We start from the raw sequence: 22,525 nt of genomic DNA, 5'->3' as shown, positions 1-22,525 counted from the left end.
TCACTGGAAATGTAAATAAGAAGTAAAGAAAAGTAAAAGAAGGAACAACAGAAGGAAATGGAAATTAAGCTAAAATTTAAAACATTTCAATAGCATTCCAGAAAGTATATTTTAAAATTTCACATACCTCCAGGCCCAACTGGTCCCGGTCCAGGTCCAGGTCCAGGTCCAGGACCAGGCCCTGGTCCAGGCCCAGGTAATGGCCCCCCTGGACCCTGTACTGGTCCTGGCCCAGGAACAGACGTTGCAGGCTGCATAGGTTGCTGCATCATGGAAGGAGCCCCATTCACATGCATCCCACTCTAAGTAAAAGCAAAATTAAACAATTTTTACACATTTTGTATATAAGTACTTCAATACACTTACAGAAATAACCACTTGCAGCTTAAAAAAAGTTGCATATTATTACATAATTTACAAAACAGATATTTATTTCTGCTCTTAATTGTACTGTAATCTGCAGCTTCCCAATGGAGTTCAACAAAGCTGGAAGTCATCATTTATCCTTGTCTCTGCATTTTTAAAGAAAATGCACAAAGACATAATTTAAGAAATTAAATACTAAGCACAAAAATATTGAAACGTTAAAACATATTTTGCAACCTCTAGATAATTTTTCTGATTCTTTATGCCTCTCTAATTGGGAAGTGGGCTAGCTCTATTTTAAAAATGCATCCTCAAAGACACTGTTCAAACCGTTAATTTGAGAGATAAGGAAATTGTTGTGTTGCGATAAATCTGTTCCCAATTGTTCTGCAAGTGCCAAACATTACTCTACCGCTAATAAAGTGGTTTGGTATCTTAAACATAGCCACATTGAAATCCACCTAACACAGCAAACTTTGTTTTAACCAGCATGTTATGAACCAGTACTCTCAATAAACCAGCAAAAACAATATACCTCAAATACTGAGAAATTTACTGGATTATTGTGATCTCTGCTATGACCAAGTTGTCAGATACGGATGTATGAGAATAGGCTCTCTGCAGCTAAGTTTTATTTAAATCAAAGTTCCATTACTAATTAAGTGATCTATGCTGTAAATAAAAGTGATGTGCATACCATCTTTATTATGTTTCTACCACTTAGCATGTGTTTTTACGTTGAGCTGGTGGACCTCTTGATCAACTGGAATATTTGATCAGCTGGTGTACTCCTGATCCAATGGTGCCGGTTTATAAGTAGTTTGCTGGAAATACTTCCTGGGTATAGTTATAATGACCATTGATTATGAAGCACACCTTTCAATATAGTGGCATAATCTTAATGGAGCTACACTGGAAATTCAGATGAGAAAATATTTAAAATTAGAATGTCCAGACCAAGCATTTCTAGAAAGGGCTGAATGCTTTTCTTTGAAAAGCTTCTCAATTTTTTAAAAACTCTTTCACAGGAAATGGACGTCACTGACTTGGCAAGCATTTACTGCGCACCCCAATTGCTCTCGAGAAGATGGTGACAAGCCACCTTGTTGAGCCATGGCGGCCCATGTGACGTAAGCGCACCAACAATCCTGTTAGGAAGAGAATTCCAGGATTTTGACCCAGCAGCTAGGAAATCACAGTGAATCATTTCCAAGTCAGGATGACGTGAGGCTTGGCAGGGAACATACAGATAGCAGATGCATAGGAGCATCACTATCAGTGTGGATTGGTGCTGTTGAAGGAACCAAGGCTAGTTATTCCATAGTAATTTGTAGATGATTGCTGATTCCTGTCACTGTTCATCAGTGGTGGCTGGAGTGCCAATTGAGTGGCTGCTTTGTCCTGTGCTGTGGCACTTGTGCCTTCTGCCTTGAAGATGGTGACTGGCTTTAGAAAGTCAGGAGTTCACTGCAAGTCCATTGTAGAATTCCTAGCTACTGACCTGCTCTTATGGTCACATTACTTATATGGATGGCTCAGTTTCTGGTCAATGTTAACTCACAGGGTGTTGATTGTGGGGAATTCAGCAATGATAAAGCCATTGATCATTAAGGGAAGATGGCTAGATGCTAGCTTCTTCAAGATGGTCATTTTCTGGCACTTGTGTAAGTGCGAACATTACATCTTACTTATCAGCAATGCCTGAATATTGTTCAGGTCGTACTGCATATACACACAAAATCACCCAAATACCGAAGGAGGCACAAATGGCACTGAACATTGTGTAGTCATCAGCAAATATTCCCATTCAGACCTTGCACAGGGAAGGTCATTGATAAAATAGCTGGTGGCGGCTTTGGCCTGGGGCAGTACTCTGAAGAACTCCTACAGTGCCCACCCAACATTAAAGACAATGGTCTGCAACATCACCGCCAAATTCCTTAGTGTTAGATCTGACTTCAACCACTGAAAAGCACCCCACCCACCCCCATTTGGCATTGACTCCAGCTTTTCTAGGGCATTTTGATGCCATAGCTGGTCAAATGGTGCCTTGCCATCAAGTGCACTCACTCTCACTTCACTCTTGAATTCAGGTTTTTGTCCATGTTTGGGCCAAGATTTATGAGGTCAGGAACTGAAGGAACCCAAAATTATGTATCAGTGAGCAGGCTTCTGCTGAGTAAAGACCAGTCCATATCACTATTGATGAAACCATCCATCCTTTGATCAAAAGTGGACTGCTCAAGCAGTAATTGGTCAGGATGAATTTATCTTTCTATGGACTGGACCACCTGCGCAATTTTCCATATTTTGCTGGTAGATGACAATGCTGTAGCTGAACTATAAAATATTGGCTAAGGGCATGGTTAGTTCTGGATATTAGTCTCCAGTAACTCAGCTGGAAACTTATCAGAGCCACAACTATTGGAGCATACAGTGCCTTCAGTTGTTTCTTGATGTCACATGGAATGAATCAAATTGGCTAAAGACCGACATATGATGCTGGGGACATCAGACGGAGTCCAAGATGTATCATCCAATTGACAGTCTAGTTGAAGATAGACACAAATGCTTCAGCCAAACCTTTTGCACTAGTGTGCCAAGGATGGTAATTTTTGTGGAGTCTCCTCTTCCAATTAATCATTTAATTGCCCATCACTCTTCACAACTGGATGTTGCAAGCCTACAGAGCTTGGACTTGATCAATTGGTTATGGATTCATTTTGCCCCATCCATCTATTCCTGCTTCCACCGTTTTGCACATAAGTAATCCTGTTTTGTAGCTTTATGAAGCTGACACCATATTTTGAGATATAGGAGAAAGTGAGGACTGCAGATGCTGAAGATCGGAGTCAAGAGTGTGGTGCTGGAAAAGCACAGCAGGTGTCAGGCAGCATTCGAGGAGCTGGAGAATCGATGTTTCGGGCATAAGCCCTTCATCAAGAATCCTGGAAAGACCACTTGCACTTTACATTGAACCAGGATTTATTCCCTGGCTTGATAGCAACATTAGAATGAGGTTATTAGGCCAGAGAGTGAGTGAAAACAAAAGCAAAATTCCAGAGCTGATGGGTATCTAAATCAAAATAAAGTACTGGAGAAATTCAGTTGATCTGGCAGCAACTGCAAAGGGAGAGCATGAGTTATGCTTCAAATCCATTCTGACTCTTATTCAGAACTCTAATTTCTCCAACATTTTCTGTTTTCGTGGTTGAGTACAATTCTGTTGTTGTTGACAGTACACAATATGAATTCCCAGATTTCAGTCCCTTTTTTTAAATTCAAAATCTATTCCATTCAATATGGTGATCGCTCCACATAATACAATGCAGTGTATTTTCAATGTGAGGGTAGGTCTTCATCTTAACAAGGACAGTGCAGTGGTTACTCATACCAGTACTGTGACAGATTAGTGAGGAAAATGTCAAATAGATTGCTTGCTCACCATTTTCCTGACCCAGTCTAACAGCTATGTCTTTCAGGACTGGCATCAGTCAACAATGGTGAGGGATGCGGAGGTTTTCATTGAAAGAACATTCTGTGTCTTTGCCACCCTCAGTGCTTCTTCCAATTGTTGTTCAACATGGAGGAGCATGGATTCAACAAGTGGAATCTGAGAGTGGAGGACAGTAGGTGGTAATCAGCACAAAGTTCCCACGCCCACATTTGACATGATGCCTTGAGGCTTCATGTGGTCTGGAGTCAAGGTTGAGGACTCACAAGGTAACTTCTCCCAAGTCTGTAGCAATGCTCTTCCACCTTGGTTGGGTCTGTTCTGCAGTGGGAAAGGTCATATCCAGGGATGGTGCAACCAGGGACATTACCTATAGGGTACGATTCCATGTGTATGTGAGACACAATTTGTCAATAAGGAGGTTGTTATATATCCAACAGGAGTTGGTTTTGATGTTATGGTTTCGGGTATCTATGTCAATGCCAAATGGCCCATATGGCTTCATTCCTTATATAGTTTCTGAATGATGTGACAACCGAGTTGCTTATTAGTCACTTCAGAGAGTACTAAGACTCGACAACATTGTTGCAAGTCTCGAGTCAGCATGTAGGCCAGACCAGGTATGAATGGCAGATTTCCTTCTATGCTATGTTGAGATTTGAATTCATGTACAGAATATTAATCTATGCATCTAGATTTCCACCCCGTCCTAGTGGCTTTGTATGTTATAGCATCAATGATTCAAAATGTGCTGAACACAAGCAAATCCCTGAATCTACTCCTGGTCTGTGCTGAGTTAGCTGAAGCAGTATGCCGATTAGTTTTAACCCCATTTGGAGAGAGGGGAAAATCTGAAAAAACAAATATCCACAAGGTTCTAGCTCTTAATTCCGGAGCTAAAAATCCTGTTGAAAACTAGATGAGGGAACAGGTTTGAATAGGATGATCACCACAGCTAACCACAAATAAAGAATGGCCAAGGAAGGAGCAATGGCATAGTGGTACTGTCTCAGGATTAATAATCCAGAACTGTGTTCTGATGTTCTTGGGTCATGGGTTCGAATCATAACATGGCAGATGACAAAATATTGAACTTAATTTTAGGGGCGGCATGGTGGTTAGCACTGCTAGGGACCATGTTCAATTCCAGCTTCGGGCAATTGCCTACGTGGAGTTTGCACATTCTCCCCATGTCTGCGTGAGTTTCCTCCAGGTGCTCAGCCTTCCTCCCACAGTCCAAAAATATGCAGGCTCGGTGGGTTGGCCATGGGAAACGCAGAGTTATAGAAATAGGGTAGGGAAGTGAGTCTGGGTGGGATGATCTTTGGAGAGTCAGTGTGGTCTTGTTGGGCTGAATGGCCTGTAGATGAAGGGAGGAATTTGGAGACAATAAAGCTCAAATATTACATACATCATATTAAAATGTATGAAATGTAATGTCAGTATGCCGATGTATGTATGTAATGTCAGATCTTTCAAAAGTCACTGGAGTCAGGGAAAGTCCCGGATGATTGGAAGATCGCTGTTGTAACTCCCTTGTTCAAGAAAGGATCAAGGCAAAAGAAGGAAAATTATAGGCCAATTAGTCTAACCTCGGTTGTTGGTAAAATTCTAGAATCCATCATTAAGGATGAGGTTTCTAAATTCTTGGAAGAGCAGGGTCGGATTAGAACAAGTCAACATGGATTTGGTAAGGGGAGGTCGTGCCTGACAAACCTGTTGGAGTTCTTTGAAGAGGTGACAAGTAGCTTAGACCGGGGAAACCCAGTGGATGTGGTTTACCTAGACTTCCAAAAGGCCTTTTGATAAGGTGCCACACGGGAGGCTGCTGAGCAAGGTGAGGGCCCATGGTGTTCGAGATGAGCTACTGGTATGGATTGAGGATTGGCTGTCTGACAGAAGGCAGAGAGTTGGGATAAAAGGTTCTTTTTCGGAATGGCAGCCAGTGACAAGCGGTGTCCCGCAGGGTTCAGTGTTGGGGCCGTCAGCGGGTCGGTGTGGACTTGTTGGGCCGAAGGGCCTGTTTCCACACTATAAGTAATCATAGAAAGCATGGGAACTCAACCATCTGCAAATTTCCCTCCAAGCCATACACTCTCCTGATTTAGAAATATATCGGCATTCCTTCTGTATCAATGGATCAAAGTCCCAGATTTCCATTCCTAACAGCACAGTGGCTGCCCCTACTCATCAAGCACTGCAGCAGTTCAAGAGGCAGCTCACCAACATTTCCTCGAGGGAATTCAGGGTTGGACAACAAATGCTGCTCTATACAGTGACATTCACATCACATGAACGAATATATTTTAAAAAGTAGTTTACACATGCACTCGTGCTGTTATACCCATGGCTCATTTTTAACTTGTACTGTGCCCAAATTACATATGTTTGGTTCAAGGTATCATCATAGTACACATTATATCAAAGGTTTATTTCATTAAACCAACATTGTGGGCACAATGTGCATTTTAAATTTATGATACGTATCCGTGTATATGTTCAATGAATACAGATGAGTTTATTCTGCACATTGTTATTTTTGTAGTATTCACATCAGTTATATAGATTGATAAATTCTTGATGAATTAAGGGCTACGGGGAGAATGCGGGTAAGTGGAGTTGAAATGCCCATCAGCCATGATTGAATGGCGGAGTGGACTCGATGGGCCGAATGGCCTTACTTCCGCTCCTATGTCTTATGGTCTTATGGTAATAGTTTGGGTGTCCAAAACAATGGAACCTACCATTGGCTGTGGCTGGGAGACTGGAGGAGCAGCTTGAACTGTGACTGCATTTGGTCCTGCTGTAGGTTGGCCAGATGAAATCAGTGGCGTCACATTAGCTGGTCGATGTAACATTTTCTAAAAAGAACAGAGCATGTTCAGTAGTACCTTTATTGTACTGCAAATGTTTCCCAACACAGTCAAATACTGATAATCACAAACACTTTTGTCAATTTGAAAAAGTCCTCCATTTAAAATACTGTCCACCAGGCCACTATAACGTCTTGATGTTAATTATTCCACACAAGGTTTTAATTGGATTTATACACGTATTGCGACTGAAATACAATTTCAAATGTATATTGTGGTGGAAGGGTAGTTTGCAAAAACACGTACTCACCATGGCAATTTCAGGATCGACAATTCTCATGACGACCTGTGCTTGCAAAAGCGCGTATGCTAACTGAGGATTCTGAAGAAGCATGTTACGAGCTTCCTGAGGACTGTTCTGAATGCACAGCTGAAAAAAACATCACTTTGTTCAGACTCTGCACAAGTAGCATCTTAGCTAAATTAGCAAATTACTTCAATAGTATGAGGCTGTATGTTGCAAAATATCAATCCACGACACCAAAAAACAACGGCACATAAGTCACCTCCACTCCACCAAGGCAGTGGCATAGTCACGTTCCCAGACTAGTTAGCTGGAGGCTCATGTGAAAAGGGATACAAGCACAAACATGGGGTTATGAGGATAGGGTAGGGTGGGATGCTCTTTGAAGGGTTGATACAGACTCATTGGGCCAAACAGCCTCTTTCGCACTGTAAGCATTTTACATTTTGAAGTCCTACCATGGAAGCTTGAGGATTTTAAATTCCATTAACATTGGAATTGAACGGTATTATCAATTGCTGCAAAAGCCATCTAATTCACGAATTTTACTTTATAGAAGACACATTCACCAATCACTCTGGTTATTAGCTTACATTGCTTGCTGGAAGCACTGGTTTGATTTTAAAATTCTCACTCTTATTTCCAAATACTCCACAGTCTCACCCCTCCCTCTCTGCGTTTATTCCTCCAACCACAGAATCCAAGATATGGGCAGCTTTAATTCCGACCTCTACTATATATCCAATCACAAGTGCTTTCAGTTGTGTCAGTCCCAAGCTCTGGCTACCCTCCCTATACCTCTCCGTCTCTCTACCTCGTATTCCTCTTTTAAAGGAGGCCATTTGGCCAATCACATCTGCATGGGCTCTCCTGCCTTCTGAAGACTTCAATATAATTTGTATTTAAACAATCATTCCCTTATGCATCTGCTCTCATTAAACTTCCAGGTAGTATGTTCCAAACTCTACCTATTGGCCATGTGAAAACATGTTTTTCTCACCACATTTGCTTCTTTTGCAAATCACCCTGTATCTTATCCTCTCATTCTCAAATAAATTCAATAAATATCTGGAATTAGTAGTCTAATGACGACTATGAAACCATTGTCGATTATCAGAAAAACCGAGCTGGTCATTTAGGGAAGGAATCGGCCATCCTTACCTGGTCTGGCCTATACATGATTCAACACACACAGCCAATGTGGTTGACATGTAACTGCCATCTGGGTCATAAATGCTGGCCTGGCCAGTGACAGCCACATGCTGCAAATAAATAAAGCTAAAATACTCCATGGTTCCCACACCTCTCTCTTAGAGCCGCCGCACAATACAGCATGAGCAAAAGACCCTGCAAGGAAACTAGTCCTGGCTCTGTTCAGTTGTGACCAGTCCAATTTGTGCAGGTGCCACCTTCCCCATAGACTGCCCTAATGACCCAGGAACGTAAAGACTTGAATCCTTCACCATCTTTCCAGCTACTCATCTGTTGTCTTCTACTTCTGTACACGCCTACTTCTGGAGTTTACTACATTGAGGGTTTTTTTTTTGCCAGTTTTCTACCTAGCTCCCTAAATCCTGACTGCAGGACCACATCCTACCTGAATCACTGGCACCAACATCACCTGAAACTTCTGATTGACCACCCACCCTCTCCCAGAGAATGTCCTGCATCCACTATGTGACATCTTGACCCTTGCACTAGGGTGGCAACATTCCAGCCTGGAATCATATATGGACATACACGGAATAGTGTAGGTTAGATGGGTTTCAGATTAGTATGACAGGTCGGCGCAACATCGAGGGCTGAAGGGCCTGTACTGCGCTGTAATGTTCTATGTTTTATGTATATATATGACCACATAAGCAGTCACCCATTCCCTATCTGCCTACATGCCCCTACCCTGCAGTGTGAGTACTTCCATAAATGCGTGATCCACGTAGTTCTTTGCCTGACATTGATCAAGTTACAAAACTTGGATCTTGCGCAAATGATGATATTCCTACATGTACCTGTTGAAGTCACGGGAAATGAACACCCCACATGCCACAAGATGGATTTTCAACTTCGAAAAACACCTTGCCATACATTAATCTTACTTTTCTACTATTTATTTTAAATTTATTTTTCTTTTGCCTGCTCTCTTCAAAAATGTATTCTTGCCAAAATTTCCCAACTTTGAAACAGTTCCTAGTAACAATTGTTCACAAAGGAACACCTCTGCCCACACTTCACTGAAATCCTCATTCAGCAAATTTAAATTTTTGAATTAAATTTTATTTACAGGACCTCTTCTCCTTTCCCCATGTACTGAATTCCTACTTCTACACAAACTCAAGTACTCATTCTTCCCCATTTCACTTCAGCATAGTCTTATCAACACTTCTTAAAACCTACTTCCCTAACAAAGATTTTGGACATCTGACCTCATTTATCCTTATGTGCACATAGTATAATAATCCTTCAGATTGTCTGTGTTAAACCAAGTCATTTTAAGTCTTTAAAACTTAAATGTCCATGGTGGCAGAGATGAGCATTGCTGAGTTTGTGACCAAGAGGCAATTTTCCCGCACCTTTGCAAAAGGCACAGCAGAAACCACTTCAACATCTCCCTGCTATTCACTTCCAATTGACTGCAGTTATGGAAAGATAAATGCAGTTGAATCCATCCCAGCAAATGAGCTCTACTTTTAAATTTTGTTCAATCCAAGAGAAAACCGTTGTTTTCTTCTTGAATACTAACTAACCACTTCATAGTTAAAGACAGCGAGAGAGGAAGGAAAGGAAACCTTCATTTGCTTCATGAGTTCGAACATTTGCTCAGGTGGAAGGCTGGCTACAGCACGACTGATGGACTCTGGAGCATCTTCTGGAGAGACTGGATCACCATAAGGAGACTCCATGACAGGGCCTGCTGTACCAAGATCTGCAAAAGGATTAGAAATAATGTCACGTTACATTATCAAAAGACCATAATGTTACTGCATTGCCTCCGATAGTTTGACAGTATAATATTTACTGATCTGGTGTACAACATACTTAAAATTACTAGTCAAGATTGCAATGTTTCTAATCCTATAATCTGGTACTGTAGGAAAATATGTTTTTAGTCTAAAATAACTCATGTAAAAATGGAAGCTGACCACTCACACAAACAAACTGGAGAAAGAAAAATGATCTAAAATTCAGGATACAAAGACTTGGCTTTAGCTCAAAATTGAACAGCACAGTTACATTATTTTGGGAACATTTAAGATTGGGACAAAGTATGATAACTTGTTCATTAGCATTATTTCCATTTTCTAATCTTTGGTCACGGTTGATAGGCAACACTTTTCAAAAGGTATGTCAAACTGTGGCATCCATTTGTACAGTTCAATGATGACAGAAGATCTGAGACTGAACAAGTGCCATTCATATACAACAATTCTACAAGTCCATGTTGCCAACATCAGTGGTTGGAAATAGTGGGAAAGAAATACCCAAACTTCCCTTACACACTACTGGTTTGGAAGATTTCCAATGTCAGCCGCTATGTCAAACTACATACAATATCTTATTTTGAAAATATACCAAGAACTGAACATAACTGTTAAGCCGAATATTTCTGCAGCACAAAACTATTTCTCAATAGCTAGCCATACAGTCATACAGCACGGAAACAGATCGGTCGGTCCAGCTCATCCACAATGACCAGACATCCCAATCCGACATTTATTAGCATTTAGCTCATATCTCCCTAACCCTTCCGGATGTTTTTTTAAATGCGGACATTGTACGCGCCTACACCACTTCCTCTGGCAGTTCGTTCTATACACGCACTACTCTGTGTGAATAAGTTACCCCTCAGGTCCTTTTTAAAATCTTTTCCCTCCTCACCTGAACGCTGTGCCCTCTAAAGTTTGGACTCCCCACCCTAGGAGAAAAAAACCTTGGCTATTCACTCTATCCATGCCGCTCATGATTTCATAACCCTCTATAAGGTCACCCTTTAACACACTAGGGGGAAAAAAGCCACAACCTATACAGCTTCTCCTTATAACTCAAATTCTCCAGTCCCAGCAACATCCTTGCATCTCTGTTATGTACCCTCTCAAGTTTAACTGTATCCTTCCCATACAAAAAAAGTGATCAGAATTGTATGCGGTATATTAAAAGTGCCTCACCAATGTCCTGTACAGCCACCCAGCATTTTTAACCTGTATACACTGGTATGCACTGTCTGCCATACAAAACAGACGGGAACACGTGGAAAGAATTTGATATGATTTCTGACATGAGTTCATTTGTTAAAACTGGCATAAATTACCCTGTCAAAAACATAACAGGACACAAGGTTTGGTTCATGACAGGCTAGGTTTGATCATGGAAACTGTTTTATTGTGAACAAAAGGTACACCTCCTGGAAGAAAGTCAGAACTGCAAATCCCTCCTGATATATTTAAACTAATAATTGTACAATTAAGTGAAGCATTGATTACAGTTAATATTTAAATATTTAGACTAATTGTATACAAGAATATACAAATGTAGCACATGATCATTTTCTCAAATCATGAAGGGAAATATAGCCAATATTCTAGCCATAATGGTACATGGAACTAATTTTGTGGGATCCTGGCAAAGAACATATTCAAAACTGAAAGACTTTATTAGGATGACTAACATCTTTAAGGTGATAAGGCAGCAGAGAGGATGGATGTAATGGTACACAGTAATAACACTGCTTCACAAAAAGAACATGAAAGGCACTTCTGAAAGACTGGTATTGCTTTAATTATTAATTAAGATCTCCGATATAATTCTAATGCAGTCAATGACAAGTGAACCATTAAAAACATTGTAATGAACTATGAGAATCCAGACTATAAATTATCATGCTGACTGTGTTTCAAGTAATAGATCGTGGAGGACATTTTATCAAGTAATCTTCAATATAGGCTTGAATAACGTCTGTAATACATATTTAAGATGTAAAATGGTTGTTTTAAACCACCACCACCACACACAAAAAAAATGTATATTTCCAGAGTAGATTTTAGTTACCATTTCTGCTGGCTGCAAATATTGTTAGGTAATAATTCTATTCTTCCAAATAGCTATTCTATACCTTATTTGTAGACTAAGTATCTAACACCTCAGTTTTATTTTCAGTATGACAGTCAGCCAAAATTAAACACCGGAAACCTATAGCAGCCACAAGAATCCCAATGCCATATGTTGTAAATAGGTTGATTTATTGTATTGGGAAAATATATTTAAAAGCACATTTCACCCTAAAACTACAGATGTAAATTATGGTAGAGGCTACCCAAACTGCTTATACTTCATACTGCTCTATAACCAGAAATAAATCAGTTATTCCCCCGCTTAGGTGAAATCTGTGAAGTCATGGGAGTTTAAGATATCTTATTATGCAAATTAGTAAAACAGTACAATTGATAAAGACACTAGTTGTTTTCTCCTGACTTCACAAAGTCAGCTATACAATACAGCTCAAAAATATATTGCTTTAATATTCCCACTTTGCTGATAATCAGTAACAAATCTCAATAAATAAGACTGCTCGATTTACAAAAATTTTCCAAGCCAAACGTTTACATTTTCTCTGAATCATTTGTAGCTAATTATTAAATCACTGCATTTGAACAAACAATGCAAACACTTAATCAAGCCTGAAAATGGCAGCAAGAAATGAATTGTACACACAAATCTTCACAAACATAATTGAACTGACTTCAAAGTATTATAACATATCACCCATGTATAACGTTCACATTACAAATTGTCAGTTTATTTACAGCACAAAAATTCTGTCGGCTTTCAAAACCAAGTATGAGGGAAAGCACAATGTGCCTTCCATTAAGTTGCAAAATCCAAAAGTATACCATCAATAGGTTTAATTTTGCAATAAACCGACGTGTCAGAGATTTATACTTACTCTTGAGCTCTTCCTTATTCTTTTCACTAGCAGCATTGTCCACACGCAGTGCTCTTCCATTAAATTCCCTCCCATTGAGATTGCGCATGGCACTGAGTGCAGTCTCCTGATCCTGGTACTCGCAGAAGCCATAACCTTTGGGTTTCCCAGTTTCTCTGTCATACACAAGTCTACAACGAGAGTTAACAAAATTAGCAGGCAGTTTTACACCAAGGTTTAACAACTAAAATGAGGAACAAAGGAAGGTGAACCTAACACGGGAGTTTTGAAGATCACAGGGTGTCTCTTATCGGTATGGCACAAGTTCAAAATATTATATTTGGAATGTAACCCACTATCCTTTATATTGTAATGTAAATGTGATACACGCATTAATTTATTGTACTTTGAAGTGTAAACTACCTTTAATTATGTTAACCAAAGATTTGAAAAGTTTGTTTCAAATTGTTAAATACACTGACAAAGTTACAAAGACATGTAGAATTGCTTGGTCACTCGTTCTAAAAGTCAACTTGCCCAAACATAAAGGAATGTGATTTGCCCTACGAATATTTCTCTCCTCAGAACTGTAAACATATAATGATAACAGGAGTGCAGAGGAAATGGAACTTGACTAACACTGTAGAGTTAATGAGTCCAAATCCCAGTGTGTCAATTTATGTACCTCAATTCAATAGATTTGATCATTTGTGCATTGTCTCTGATGAAAATTATCACAAAAGTCTCCAACTAATATAAAGTTTTGGCTGCTTCAGTAATGCCCTTCAGCAAGGGGAAAGAAAAGTCCTTTTCAAGGGATGTGAAGTGAGGGAAAGTCAGGGAGGTGATGGGCCTAGTGAGATTATCGCTAGACTATCAATCCAAAAATGTAGCTAACGTTCTGGGGACCCAGGTTTGAATCCTGCCACGGCAGATGGTGGAATTTGAATTCAACAAAAATATCCGGAATTAAGAATCCACTAATGATCATGAAACTACTAACTTTTGTCAGAAAATCCCATCTGGCTCACTCATGTCCTTCAGGAAAGCAAATCTGCTATCCTCACCTGGTCTGGCCGACATCCAATTCCAGACCCACAGCAACACTGATGACTTTCAACTGCCCTTTGAAATGATCAAAAAAGCCACTCAGTTGTGTTAATCGCCATGACGTTCAAGAAATTAAACTGACGAACCACCCAGCAACAACCTAGGCATCAGAAAGACTACGACAGCACTGTCAACCTGCAAAGTCCTCCTTACTAACATCTGGGGACAAGTGCCAAACTGGGAGTGTTGACTCAGGCTAGTCAAGCAACAGCCTGACAAAGTCATACTCAGACAAGCATGGTGGACAGACAATGTCTCAGTCATTACCATCACCATCCCTGATATGTCTTGTCTCACTGGCAGGACAAACCCCCAGAGGTGACGGCATAGTAGCATACAGTCGGGAGGGAGTGGCCCAAGGAGTCCTCAACATGACTTAGGAAACCATGAAACTCATGGCTTCAGGTTAAACATGGGCAAGGAAACCTCTTTTTTTTTTTAAAACCATATACCATCCTCCCTCAGCTAATGAATCAATACTCCTCCATGTTGAACATTGAGGAAGCATTAAGGGTGGCAAGAGCACAAAATGTATCTGGGTGGGGGATTTCAATGTCCACCATTAGGACTGGCTCAGCAGCAGGTGGTGAGGGAACCAACAAGACAGAAAAACATAGTTGTCCTCATCCTTTCCAATCTGTCCATGAGAGTATCGGTAAAGGTACCACTGCACAGTCCTTGTGGAGACGAGGTCCCACCTTCACATTGACAATTCCCATCCATCATGTTATGTGCTCCTATCACCGTGCTAAATGGGACAGACTTTGAGCAGATCTAGTAACCGAAGACTGGCCATCCAGGACAGCACAGTGCCTCAGCGGTTAGCACTGTTGCCTCATAGCACTAGGTAACCTGGTTCAATTCCAGCCTTGGGTGACCGCATGAAGTTTCTGCCAGGTACTCCAGTTTCATCCCACAGTCCAAAGATGTACAGGTTAGGTGGATTGACCATGCTAAATTGTCCATAGAGTCCTGGGATGTGCAGGTTAGGTGGATTAGCCATGGTAAATGTGGGGTTATGGGAATAGGGTAGGGGGCTGGATCGGTGTGGAATGCTCTTCAGATGGTGCAGACTCAATGGGTCAAATAGCCTCTTCCCACACTGTAGGGATTCTACAATTCCATGATGAGGTGCTGCGGGCCATCAACAGCAGCAGAATTGTACTCCAGCACAATCTACAACCTTAGACAACCTAAGGGGTCCAGCATATCCCCCACTAAATCATTACTATCAAGCCAGGGGATCAACCTTGGTTCAATAATGTGTGCAGGAGGGCAGCCAGGAGCAGCACTAGGCATATCTAAAAATGAGACATTAATACCATGCAGCATTAGCAGCAAGTGACAAACAGAGCTAAATGATCCCACAAACAATGGGTCAGATCTAAACTCTGCAGTCATGCCACAGCCAATTGTGAATAGTGAACAATCAAAGAAATCGCTGTAGGTGGCAGGTTCACAAATATCCCCATAGTGGAAGAGCCCAACACAACAGAGCCTAAGTTAAGGCTAACGCATTCACAGTAATCTTCACGCAGTGACAAATGGGTGATCCATCTCAGCCTCCTCGAGTTGTCCCCAACATCACAGATGCCAGTTTTCAGCCAATTTGATTCCAAATGATACCAAGAAACAGTTGGAGGTGTGGATACTGCAATGACTATGGACCCTGACAACATTCTGACAATTGTACTGAAGATGTGTGCTCCAGACTTTGCCGCTGCCCTAGCCAAGTTCTTCCGGTACAGTTACAACACTGGCATTTACCTGACAATGAGGAAATTTGCCCAGGTATGTCCTGTACATGAAAAGCAGGAGAAATCTAACCCGGCCAATTACTACCCCATCAGTAAAATGATGGAAGGTGCCATCTACAGTGCTGTCAAGCAGCATCTGTTCAGCAATAACCTGCTCAGTGACACTCAAGTTGGATTCCACATACACACTCAGCTCTTGGCCTTGTTACAGTCATGGTTCAAATATGAACAAAAGCACCAAATTCCAGAGGTAAGGGGAGAGTGACATCCCTTGAAGTCAAGACTTCATTTCGACCAAGTATCGCTTCATGGAGCACTCGTAAAACTGGAATCAAACTGCAAAACTCTCCAGTTATTGGGAGTCATCCCTGGCACACAGAAAGATAGCTGAGTTTGTTGGAGTCAGTCATCATAGCTCCAGAACATCCCTGCAAGAGTTACTCAGGGTAGTGCCCTAGGCCCAACCATCTTCAGCTGCTTCATCAATGACCTTCCTTTCATCAGAAGATCAGAAATGGGGATGCTCGCCAATGAGTGCACAATGATCAGCATCGTTCACAACTTGTCAGATACTGAAGCAGACCATGTTCAAATACAAGAAGATCTGGACAATATCCAAATCTGGACAAGTGGCAAGTAACATCTGTGCCTCACAAATGGCAGATAATGACCACCTGCAATAAAAGACAATCTAATGACTATCCCTTGACACTCAATGATGTTACCATTACTGAATTCCCCACTATCAACATTCTGAGGGTTACCACTGACCAGAATCTCAACTGGACTTGCCACATGAGCAGAGTGGCTGCAAGAACAGGTCAGACACTAGGAACAGGGTGGGAAGTAACTCACATTCTGACTCAACATAGCCGTCCATCATCTACAAGGCTCAAGTCAGGAGTGTGATGGAATATTCCCAACTTACTTGGATGGATGCAATGCAACACCATCAAGGAAAGAAGCCCATTTGAGTACGACCACATCGACAAGCATCAACTTTCTCCACTGACACTCAGTAGCAGCACTTTTCACTATTTTCAGGATGCACTGCAGAAATTCACCAACGATCCTTTCAAACCCACATCCACTTCCATCCAGAACAGGGAGGACAGATGATACATGGGAACACCACCACCTATGAGTTTTTTTCCATAACACTCACCATTCTGATTTGGAAATATACCTCCATTCCTTTACTGCTACTGATTCAAAACCTTGGATTTCTCTCCTTAAGGGCATTGTGGTCATCCTTTCAGCACATGGGCTGCAGTGGTTCAAGAAGGCAGCTCATTACCACCTTGTCAAGGTCAACTAGGGACAAGCAGTAAATGCTGACCAGTCAGCGATGCCCAAGCCTCACAAGTGAGAAAAAGTCACCAATGTCAGTAAATACGGTAAACAATTTGCAGAGACCAAAGTCCTGTAAACATTAAATGAGATGAATGATCTGTCTGTTTTAGACAATGGTCACTGAAAAATAAATGCTGATCAGACAGCAAGAAAACACAACTGCTGCTTTCCAAGAAATCCTTGTTATTCAAAGCATGTGTGTGATGCTTTTTGTTAACTCTCATCTGAAAATTGATGTAAACACTCAGTGTTCCTCGAAACAATCAACCTTGGTTTTGTGTTCTATTTGGTGTTGAGCCAAGGATCAAAATTTTTTCACAAGTGAAAGTGCAATAACCAAACCAAGCTGGCAATTACAAACCTTCATTACAAGTATTTCACATTTCGTGCTTTTCATATTTCCTAACCAGGTTAAACTTATTACATAGTCAATTATTTTCTGGAAACCTTCAAAATATCTCTTCCACATCAGTGTATGTTTGTTGTGTCTTTAATTAGTTACCCTCTAATAAGAAACTTTACATTAATTTTGTTGTCGTACATCTTGATGTGTCATAATATTTAACAGTTTGAGGGGTATTTTAATGAAAGCATACTTATCTCATAACTTGCAATTAAATGTTTAATGCAGCCAAGTTTACTTCAGCTGCAATGTCTGACTGAAAAAATTCCTGTTAAGTCATTCTATTCAGGTCAGCCTGCAAGGATTTTTATTTTAAATCTGATTTAAATATATTGTAAACATAAATAACATAACAATCATTATTTTGATGAAACTAGATTTTTCTGTATCTTTAGGTAAAAGGTATAACTAGAAGCTAGAAATTTTAATACGGTTCAGAATTGCAGGAATCCAGATTTCAACAAGTCTCCAGTAAGAGGGACAGTGCCAGGCAAAAAAAATATCTGAACAAATCCCACCCACCCCCCCAAAAAAATTAAAAAGACTCAGTTATCCAATATTGAACTCTGAACCATTATAATATCATAATGTTCCATTTTCCTGATTCATTGTTTGAGCCAGCATGGCATTGGTCTATGGAATATATGAATGCATTTGAAGGGGCAAATAATTAGGTGTGAAGCATTTTTTGACATCTTAACGATGTGACACTATATAAGTTAAAGTTCTTTCCTATCTGTTATGTTCACAATAGTATTGACAAGATTTTTAGTTCACAGAATACTGTCGGAGATACCAAACCATTCTATGACATAAATAGTCTGTGGTGCAACATATGTGCACCAACAATCCCTGACACAAGTGGTCAGACCTCTGCAATTTGTTGCAAGTAAACAGTGAGGAAAAAAAATCCAAATATTTCCAGATACAAAATTTGTGCTACTCCAGTTTGCTCTCACTGTTTTTTGAAAAAAACAAGAGATCTGGGAATCCCCCGTGTAAATACAAATTGAGCTTTAACTTTGAGTTTTGCAACTTCATTGGCTGGAAAGAACTTCAATGTCTGGTGATTGTGAGAAGTAATATATAAATTCAATTATTGTCCCTTTTCTTAACAATAAAAGGAGACTTGTTTTGAACTTGGGGAAGAGAAGAGGTTAAAAAGCCTCAAAAGGTAAAACCTCCAATGGCATGAGTCATGCCAGCTAACCTTCCAAAGTATTGCACTTGTATACTGTGCAGCTGGAGCTGACTATTCATTGTCACACACAAAATACCTGAAACTCAACACTGGACCAACTTCAGAGAAAATATCCTTCAATTGTTCTTCTGTAGCTTCATATGGAATATTTCCCACTATAAACGAGAAGAGGCATAATAGAATTTCAAACCAGTTTGGGAATCAACATTCACTTCAAAAATACGATTTTGAGTTTAGTGCATTTATTACTCTACGGAAGTGAATGAGTTATTCAGTTTATGTTTAAATTGTAAATGAAGCAAGTAAAGGAGAAACAAATTGACGGAACTTGCACAGAGGATTTTAATGAACGGTCTCATTAATAATGGACCTTTCAAAACAGGAGTAAATGAAGTGAACTTAAATGCAATCTCTACTAAATGAATATACATCTTGTATGCTAAAGAGAATCTGCTCTTCATAATGATTAGTGTGTAAAGGAATCCAGTAGCTAGAACAGAGTTGAAGGAGGTAAATCCCCAATCCATACTCATTTGCTCCGGTTTCATCCCACAGTCCAAAAATGTGCAGGTTAGGTGAATTGGCTATGCTAAATTGCCCATAGTGTTAGGTGATGGGGTAAATGTACGGGAATGGGTCTGGGTGGGTTGCGCTTCAGCGGGTCAGTGTGGACTTGTTAGACCGAAGGGCCTGTTTCCACACTTTAAGTAATCTAATCTAATCTAATATTTACTTTTTCGGTCAAGTCAGTATTGGGAATGCTAAATGGCCTCCATATTTCTAAGTTGGGGGATTACTGATTACAACTTTATCAACTAATTGGCATCCAATATCCAATACAGGAATTGTACATAAGGTTGACAATGCTTGGTAAAAAGGTGGGAGTTTAAAAAAAGGTCTGGAGACATTTGTCCGTTAATTCTCTACACTGATCAAAAGTGAAAAATTCATCATCTTTTCTCTCTGAAAGGATGCTGTATCTGCAAATATTCAACATTTGCAACTCTTTGTTTTAATCCTAAACATTTCGTTCACTCCCAACAGCACCTTCATCAAGATTCTTAGGGTGCCTAATTATTACGCTTCCTGGCCGTGTATTTCCCTCCCCCACCACGTTCACAGTGACCCTGGTTGCCAGGCACTTTCCCTGTCGCAGCTGCTCTCAGGCCCGCTCTCCAACTGACACGGAGCATCAGTCTCTCCTTAACCTTCCTCCAGCAGCTCATGACCCAGTCTATCATCCCTGCCACCGCGGCACGTCCCCCAAATCCCACTACTGCATCCAAGAAGCTCTCGCCGAGGCCCCTTACCGAATACGGAGCGCAGTGAGCGATCAATGGCCGGGTCCCGGACCAAGTTGGCCATTGCTACGGCACACCGCGCTGCTTCCGGCGACAGGCGGAAACCGACCCGCAAACCCTTCCGCCCTCGCCTGAACTCAGGATTCCGACCCGCAAACCCTTCCGGCCTCGCCTGAACTCAGGATTCCGACCCGCAAACCCTTCCGCCCTCGCCTGAACTCAGGATTCCGACCCGCAAACCCTTCCGCCCTTGCCAGCAATGAGTCTTAAATCGGATGGCCGTTAATTCATGGAAGATAAATCGATTCCAGAAAAAAAAAGCGGAGGAAATGAGACCGAAATGACGTGAGTTTGAAGGAAGCGGAGTTAAGAATCAGATAGAAGTTTTCTGACTTTGGGCTGGGCGAGGGTCGATGGTCAGACAGTCGTTATTCCAGCGTAGACCGGGAGTTCCTGATATGGACCCCACAGAACCCCCTTCGTAGTAATGTCTCCACACACCTAGAATCCTTAGAAAGTCTTTGTGAGATCATGATATGGAGGAGCCGGTGTTGAACTGGGGTGGACAAAGTTAAAAGTCACAACACCAAGGGTCCAACATGTTTAATTGGAAGCACTAGCTTTTCAAGCGCCCCTGCCCCCTCCCCCAGGTGGTTGTGTAGCAGGACCATAAGACACAGAATTGAAAGCAAAAGATTATAGTGTCGTGCAAATGAAATGATAAATTGCACAAACCTCGATTGTTGTTAAGTCTTTCGTCTTTTAGAATGGGTTACTGGTTTTGGTTCATTAATTTGTAAATCCCAGAACTTTAAGCCTCATTCTCAAGATAAGTTAAAGTTTTGTAAAAACAAAGTGACATCTCGGCTCAGATGATGCCTTAAGCCTGTGCGGTCAGAATCCGTCTGCATCCCAATCTTGAATCAGACTGATTCTATTTCCAAAGTGGAATTTACAAAATATTATATGGATTGACTGTCTGCATTGACTGCCTGCTGGTTGTGTGTGTTTTTTTTTTGAGCAAAATAGATTGTATCTGTAAATATAATTCTGCAAATACAAATTCTACAAATACAGCGGCCAAACAAGTTTGGTACCCATAAGGATGGCCTCAGTAGGGACCTTGGATTCATGTCACACTACAGGTGAGCCTACTACACTCTCGCACAAATACCCACTGTTACATACTCAGACACTCACACAGACCCTCTCTCATACACACTCCATATACCCCCACACGGACCCTCTCACAGGCTTGTCCCCCATCACACTCACACGCACTTTACCAAGCTTGCGCACGCACAAACACTCTCTCTCTCTCTCTCCCCTGCATGCATGCTCACATGTCTATGGGGTGAATTTGTATTTGCATAATTATATTTACAGATACATTTTATTATGCTCAAAAAATACACAACTTGCAGGCAGTCAATGCAGACAGTCAATCCATATAATATTTTGTAAATTCCACTTTGGAAATGGAACCAGTCTGAGTCAAGATTGGGATACAGACAGACTCTGACCTCACACCTTTAATGCATTGTCTGAGCTGAGATGTCACTTTTGTTTTATAAAATCTTAACTTTTCTTTTAAGTCATATTTTCAAGATGTTCTGGGATTTACATATTAATGAACCGAAACCTGTAACCCATTCTATAAGATGAAAGACTTAACAACAGTTGAGGTTTGCTAAATATATCATTTTACTTGCATGACACTTTAATCCTTTGCTATAAACTCTGTATCTAATGGTCCTGCAACACAACCACCTGATGGAGGAGTGGTGCTCCGAAAGCTAGTGCACCCAAATAAACCTGTTGGAACAGAACCCAATGTTGTGTGGTTTGTAACTCATTTGATCAGAGAGTTCAGGTGGTTTTGATGAAATTAAGTTAAGTAGGCAGAGAGGAAAATTGAATTCCCCAGACAGAGGTATCTGCTGCCATGGGAATTCGGTCAGGTTCCCAATGAGTAAAGTTCCACGTACACTGGGATAATGATCATCAAGCCATCGGAAAATCTGGGCCGTGGTGTAGCTCCTGACTCACTATAAAACTGACCCTATACTTCACATCTCCTCACCTACAGCTCCTCCAGACCCTGACCTGATACTCCCACACCCAGGACCACAGTTTCACCCCCATTATCCCCAAGCCCAACCCAACTCCCCGCACCCAAACTGCAGCCCAACCCAATCACTTTGGATCTGATTCGGAGATGCCGGTGTTGGACTGGGGTGTACAAAGTTAAAAATCACACAACAGCAGGTTATAGTCCAACAGGTTTAATTGGAAGCACACTAGCTTTCGGAGCGACGCTCCTTCATCAGGTGATTGTGGAGGGCTCGATCGTAACACAGAATTTATAGCAAAAATTTGCGGTGTGGTGTAACTGAAAATTCTTCAATGTATAATTTCAGTTACATCACACTCCAAATTTTTTCTATAAATTCTGTGTTACGATCGAGCCCTCCACAATCACCTGATGAAGGAACGTCGCTCCGAAAGCTAGTGTGCTTCCAATTAAACCTGTTGGACTAAAACCT

At 41.0% G+C, this 22,525-nt stretch overlaps 2 protein-coding genes across 5 annotated transcripts in view; one reads left to right on the top strand and one right to left on the bottom strand.

Moving 5' to 3' along the window:
* The window catches only part of cstf2 (cleavage stimulation factor, 3' pre-RNA, subunit 2), a 67,323-nt gene extending 47,254 nt beyond the window's left edge, over nt 1-20,069 (bottom strand). For all 4 annotated transcript variants that reach the window (XM_043704570.1, XM_043704573.1, XM_043704572.1 and 1 more), the window contains exons 1-7: nt 19,989-20,069; nt 18,755-18,833; nt 12,876-13,045; nt 9,724-9,860; nt 6,944-7,063; nt 6,565-6,681; nt 128-302 (exon numbers count right to left, since the gene is read on the bottom strand). In XM_043704570.1, the coding sequence (XP_043560505.1) occupies nt 128-302; nt 6,565-6,681; nt 6,944-7,063; nt 9,724-9,860; nt 12,876-13,045; nt 18,755-18,833; nt 19,989-20,043 (853 nt within the window). In that variant the 5' untranslated portion in view covers nt 20,044-20,069. The remainder of the gene's footprint in view (nt 1-127; nt 303-6,564; nt 6,682-6,943; nt 7,064-9,723; nt 9,861-12,875; nt 13,046-18,754; nt 18,834-19,988) is intronic.
* Nucleotides 20,070-20,210: 141 nt separating this feature from the next.
* Nucleotides 20,211-22,525, top strand: part of trmt12 (tRNA methyltransferase 12 homolog) — a 27,623-nt gene continuing 25,308 nt past the window's right edge. Inside the window, exon 1 of the mRNA XM_043704574.1 lies at nt 20,211-20,324. The gene's annotated coding sequence lies outside the window, so the exon portion shown is untranslated. The remainder of the gene's footprint in view (nt 20,325-22,525) is intronic.

The sequence above is a fragment of the Chiloscyllium plagiosum genome, chromosome 15, assembly GCF_004010195.1.
Source record: "Chiloscyllium plagiosum isolate BGI_BamShark_2017 chromosome 15, ASM401019v2, whole genome shotgun sequence".
NCBI classification, from domain to species: domain Eukaryota; kingdom Metazoa; phylum Chordata; class Chondrichthyes; order Orectolobiformes; family Hemiscylliidae; genus Chiloscyllium; species Chiloscyllium plagiosum.
This window is presented reverse-complemented; position numbering and strand designations above follow the sequence as displayed.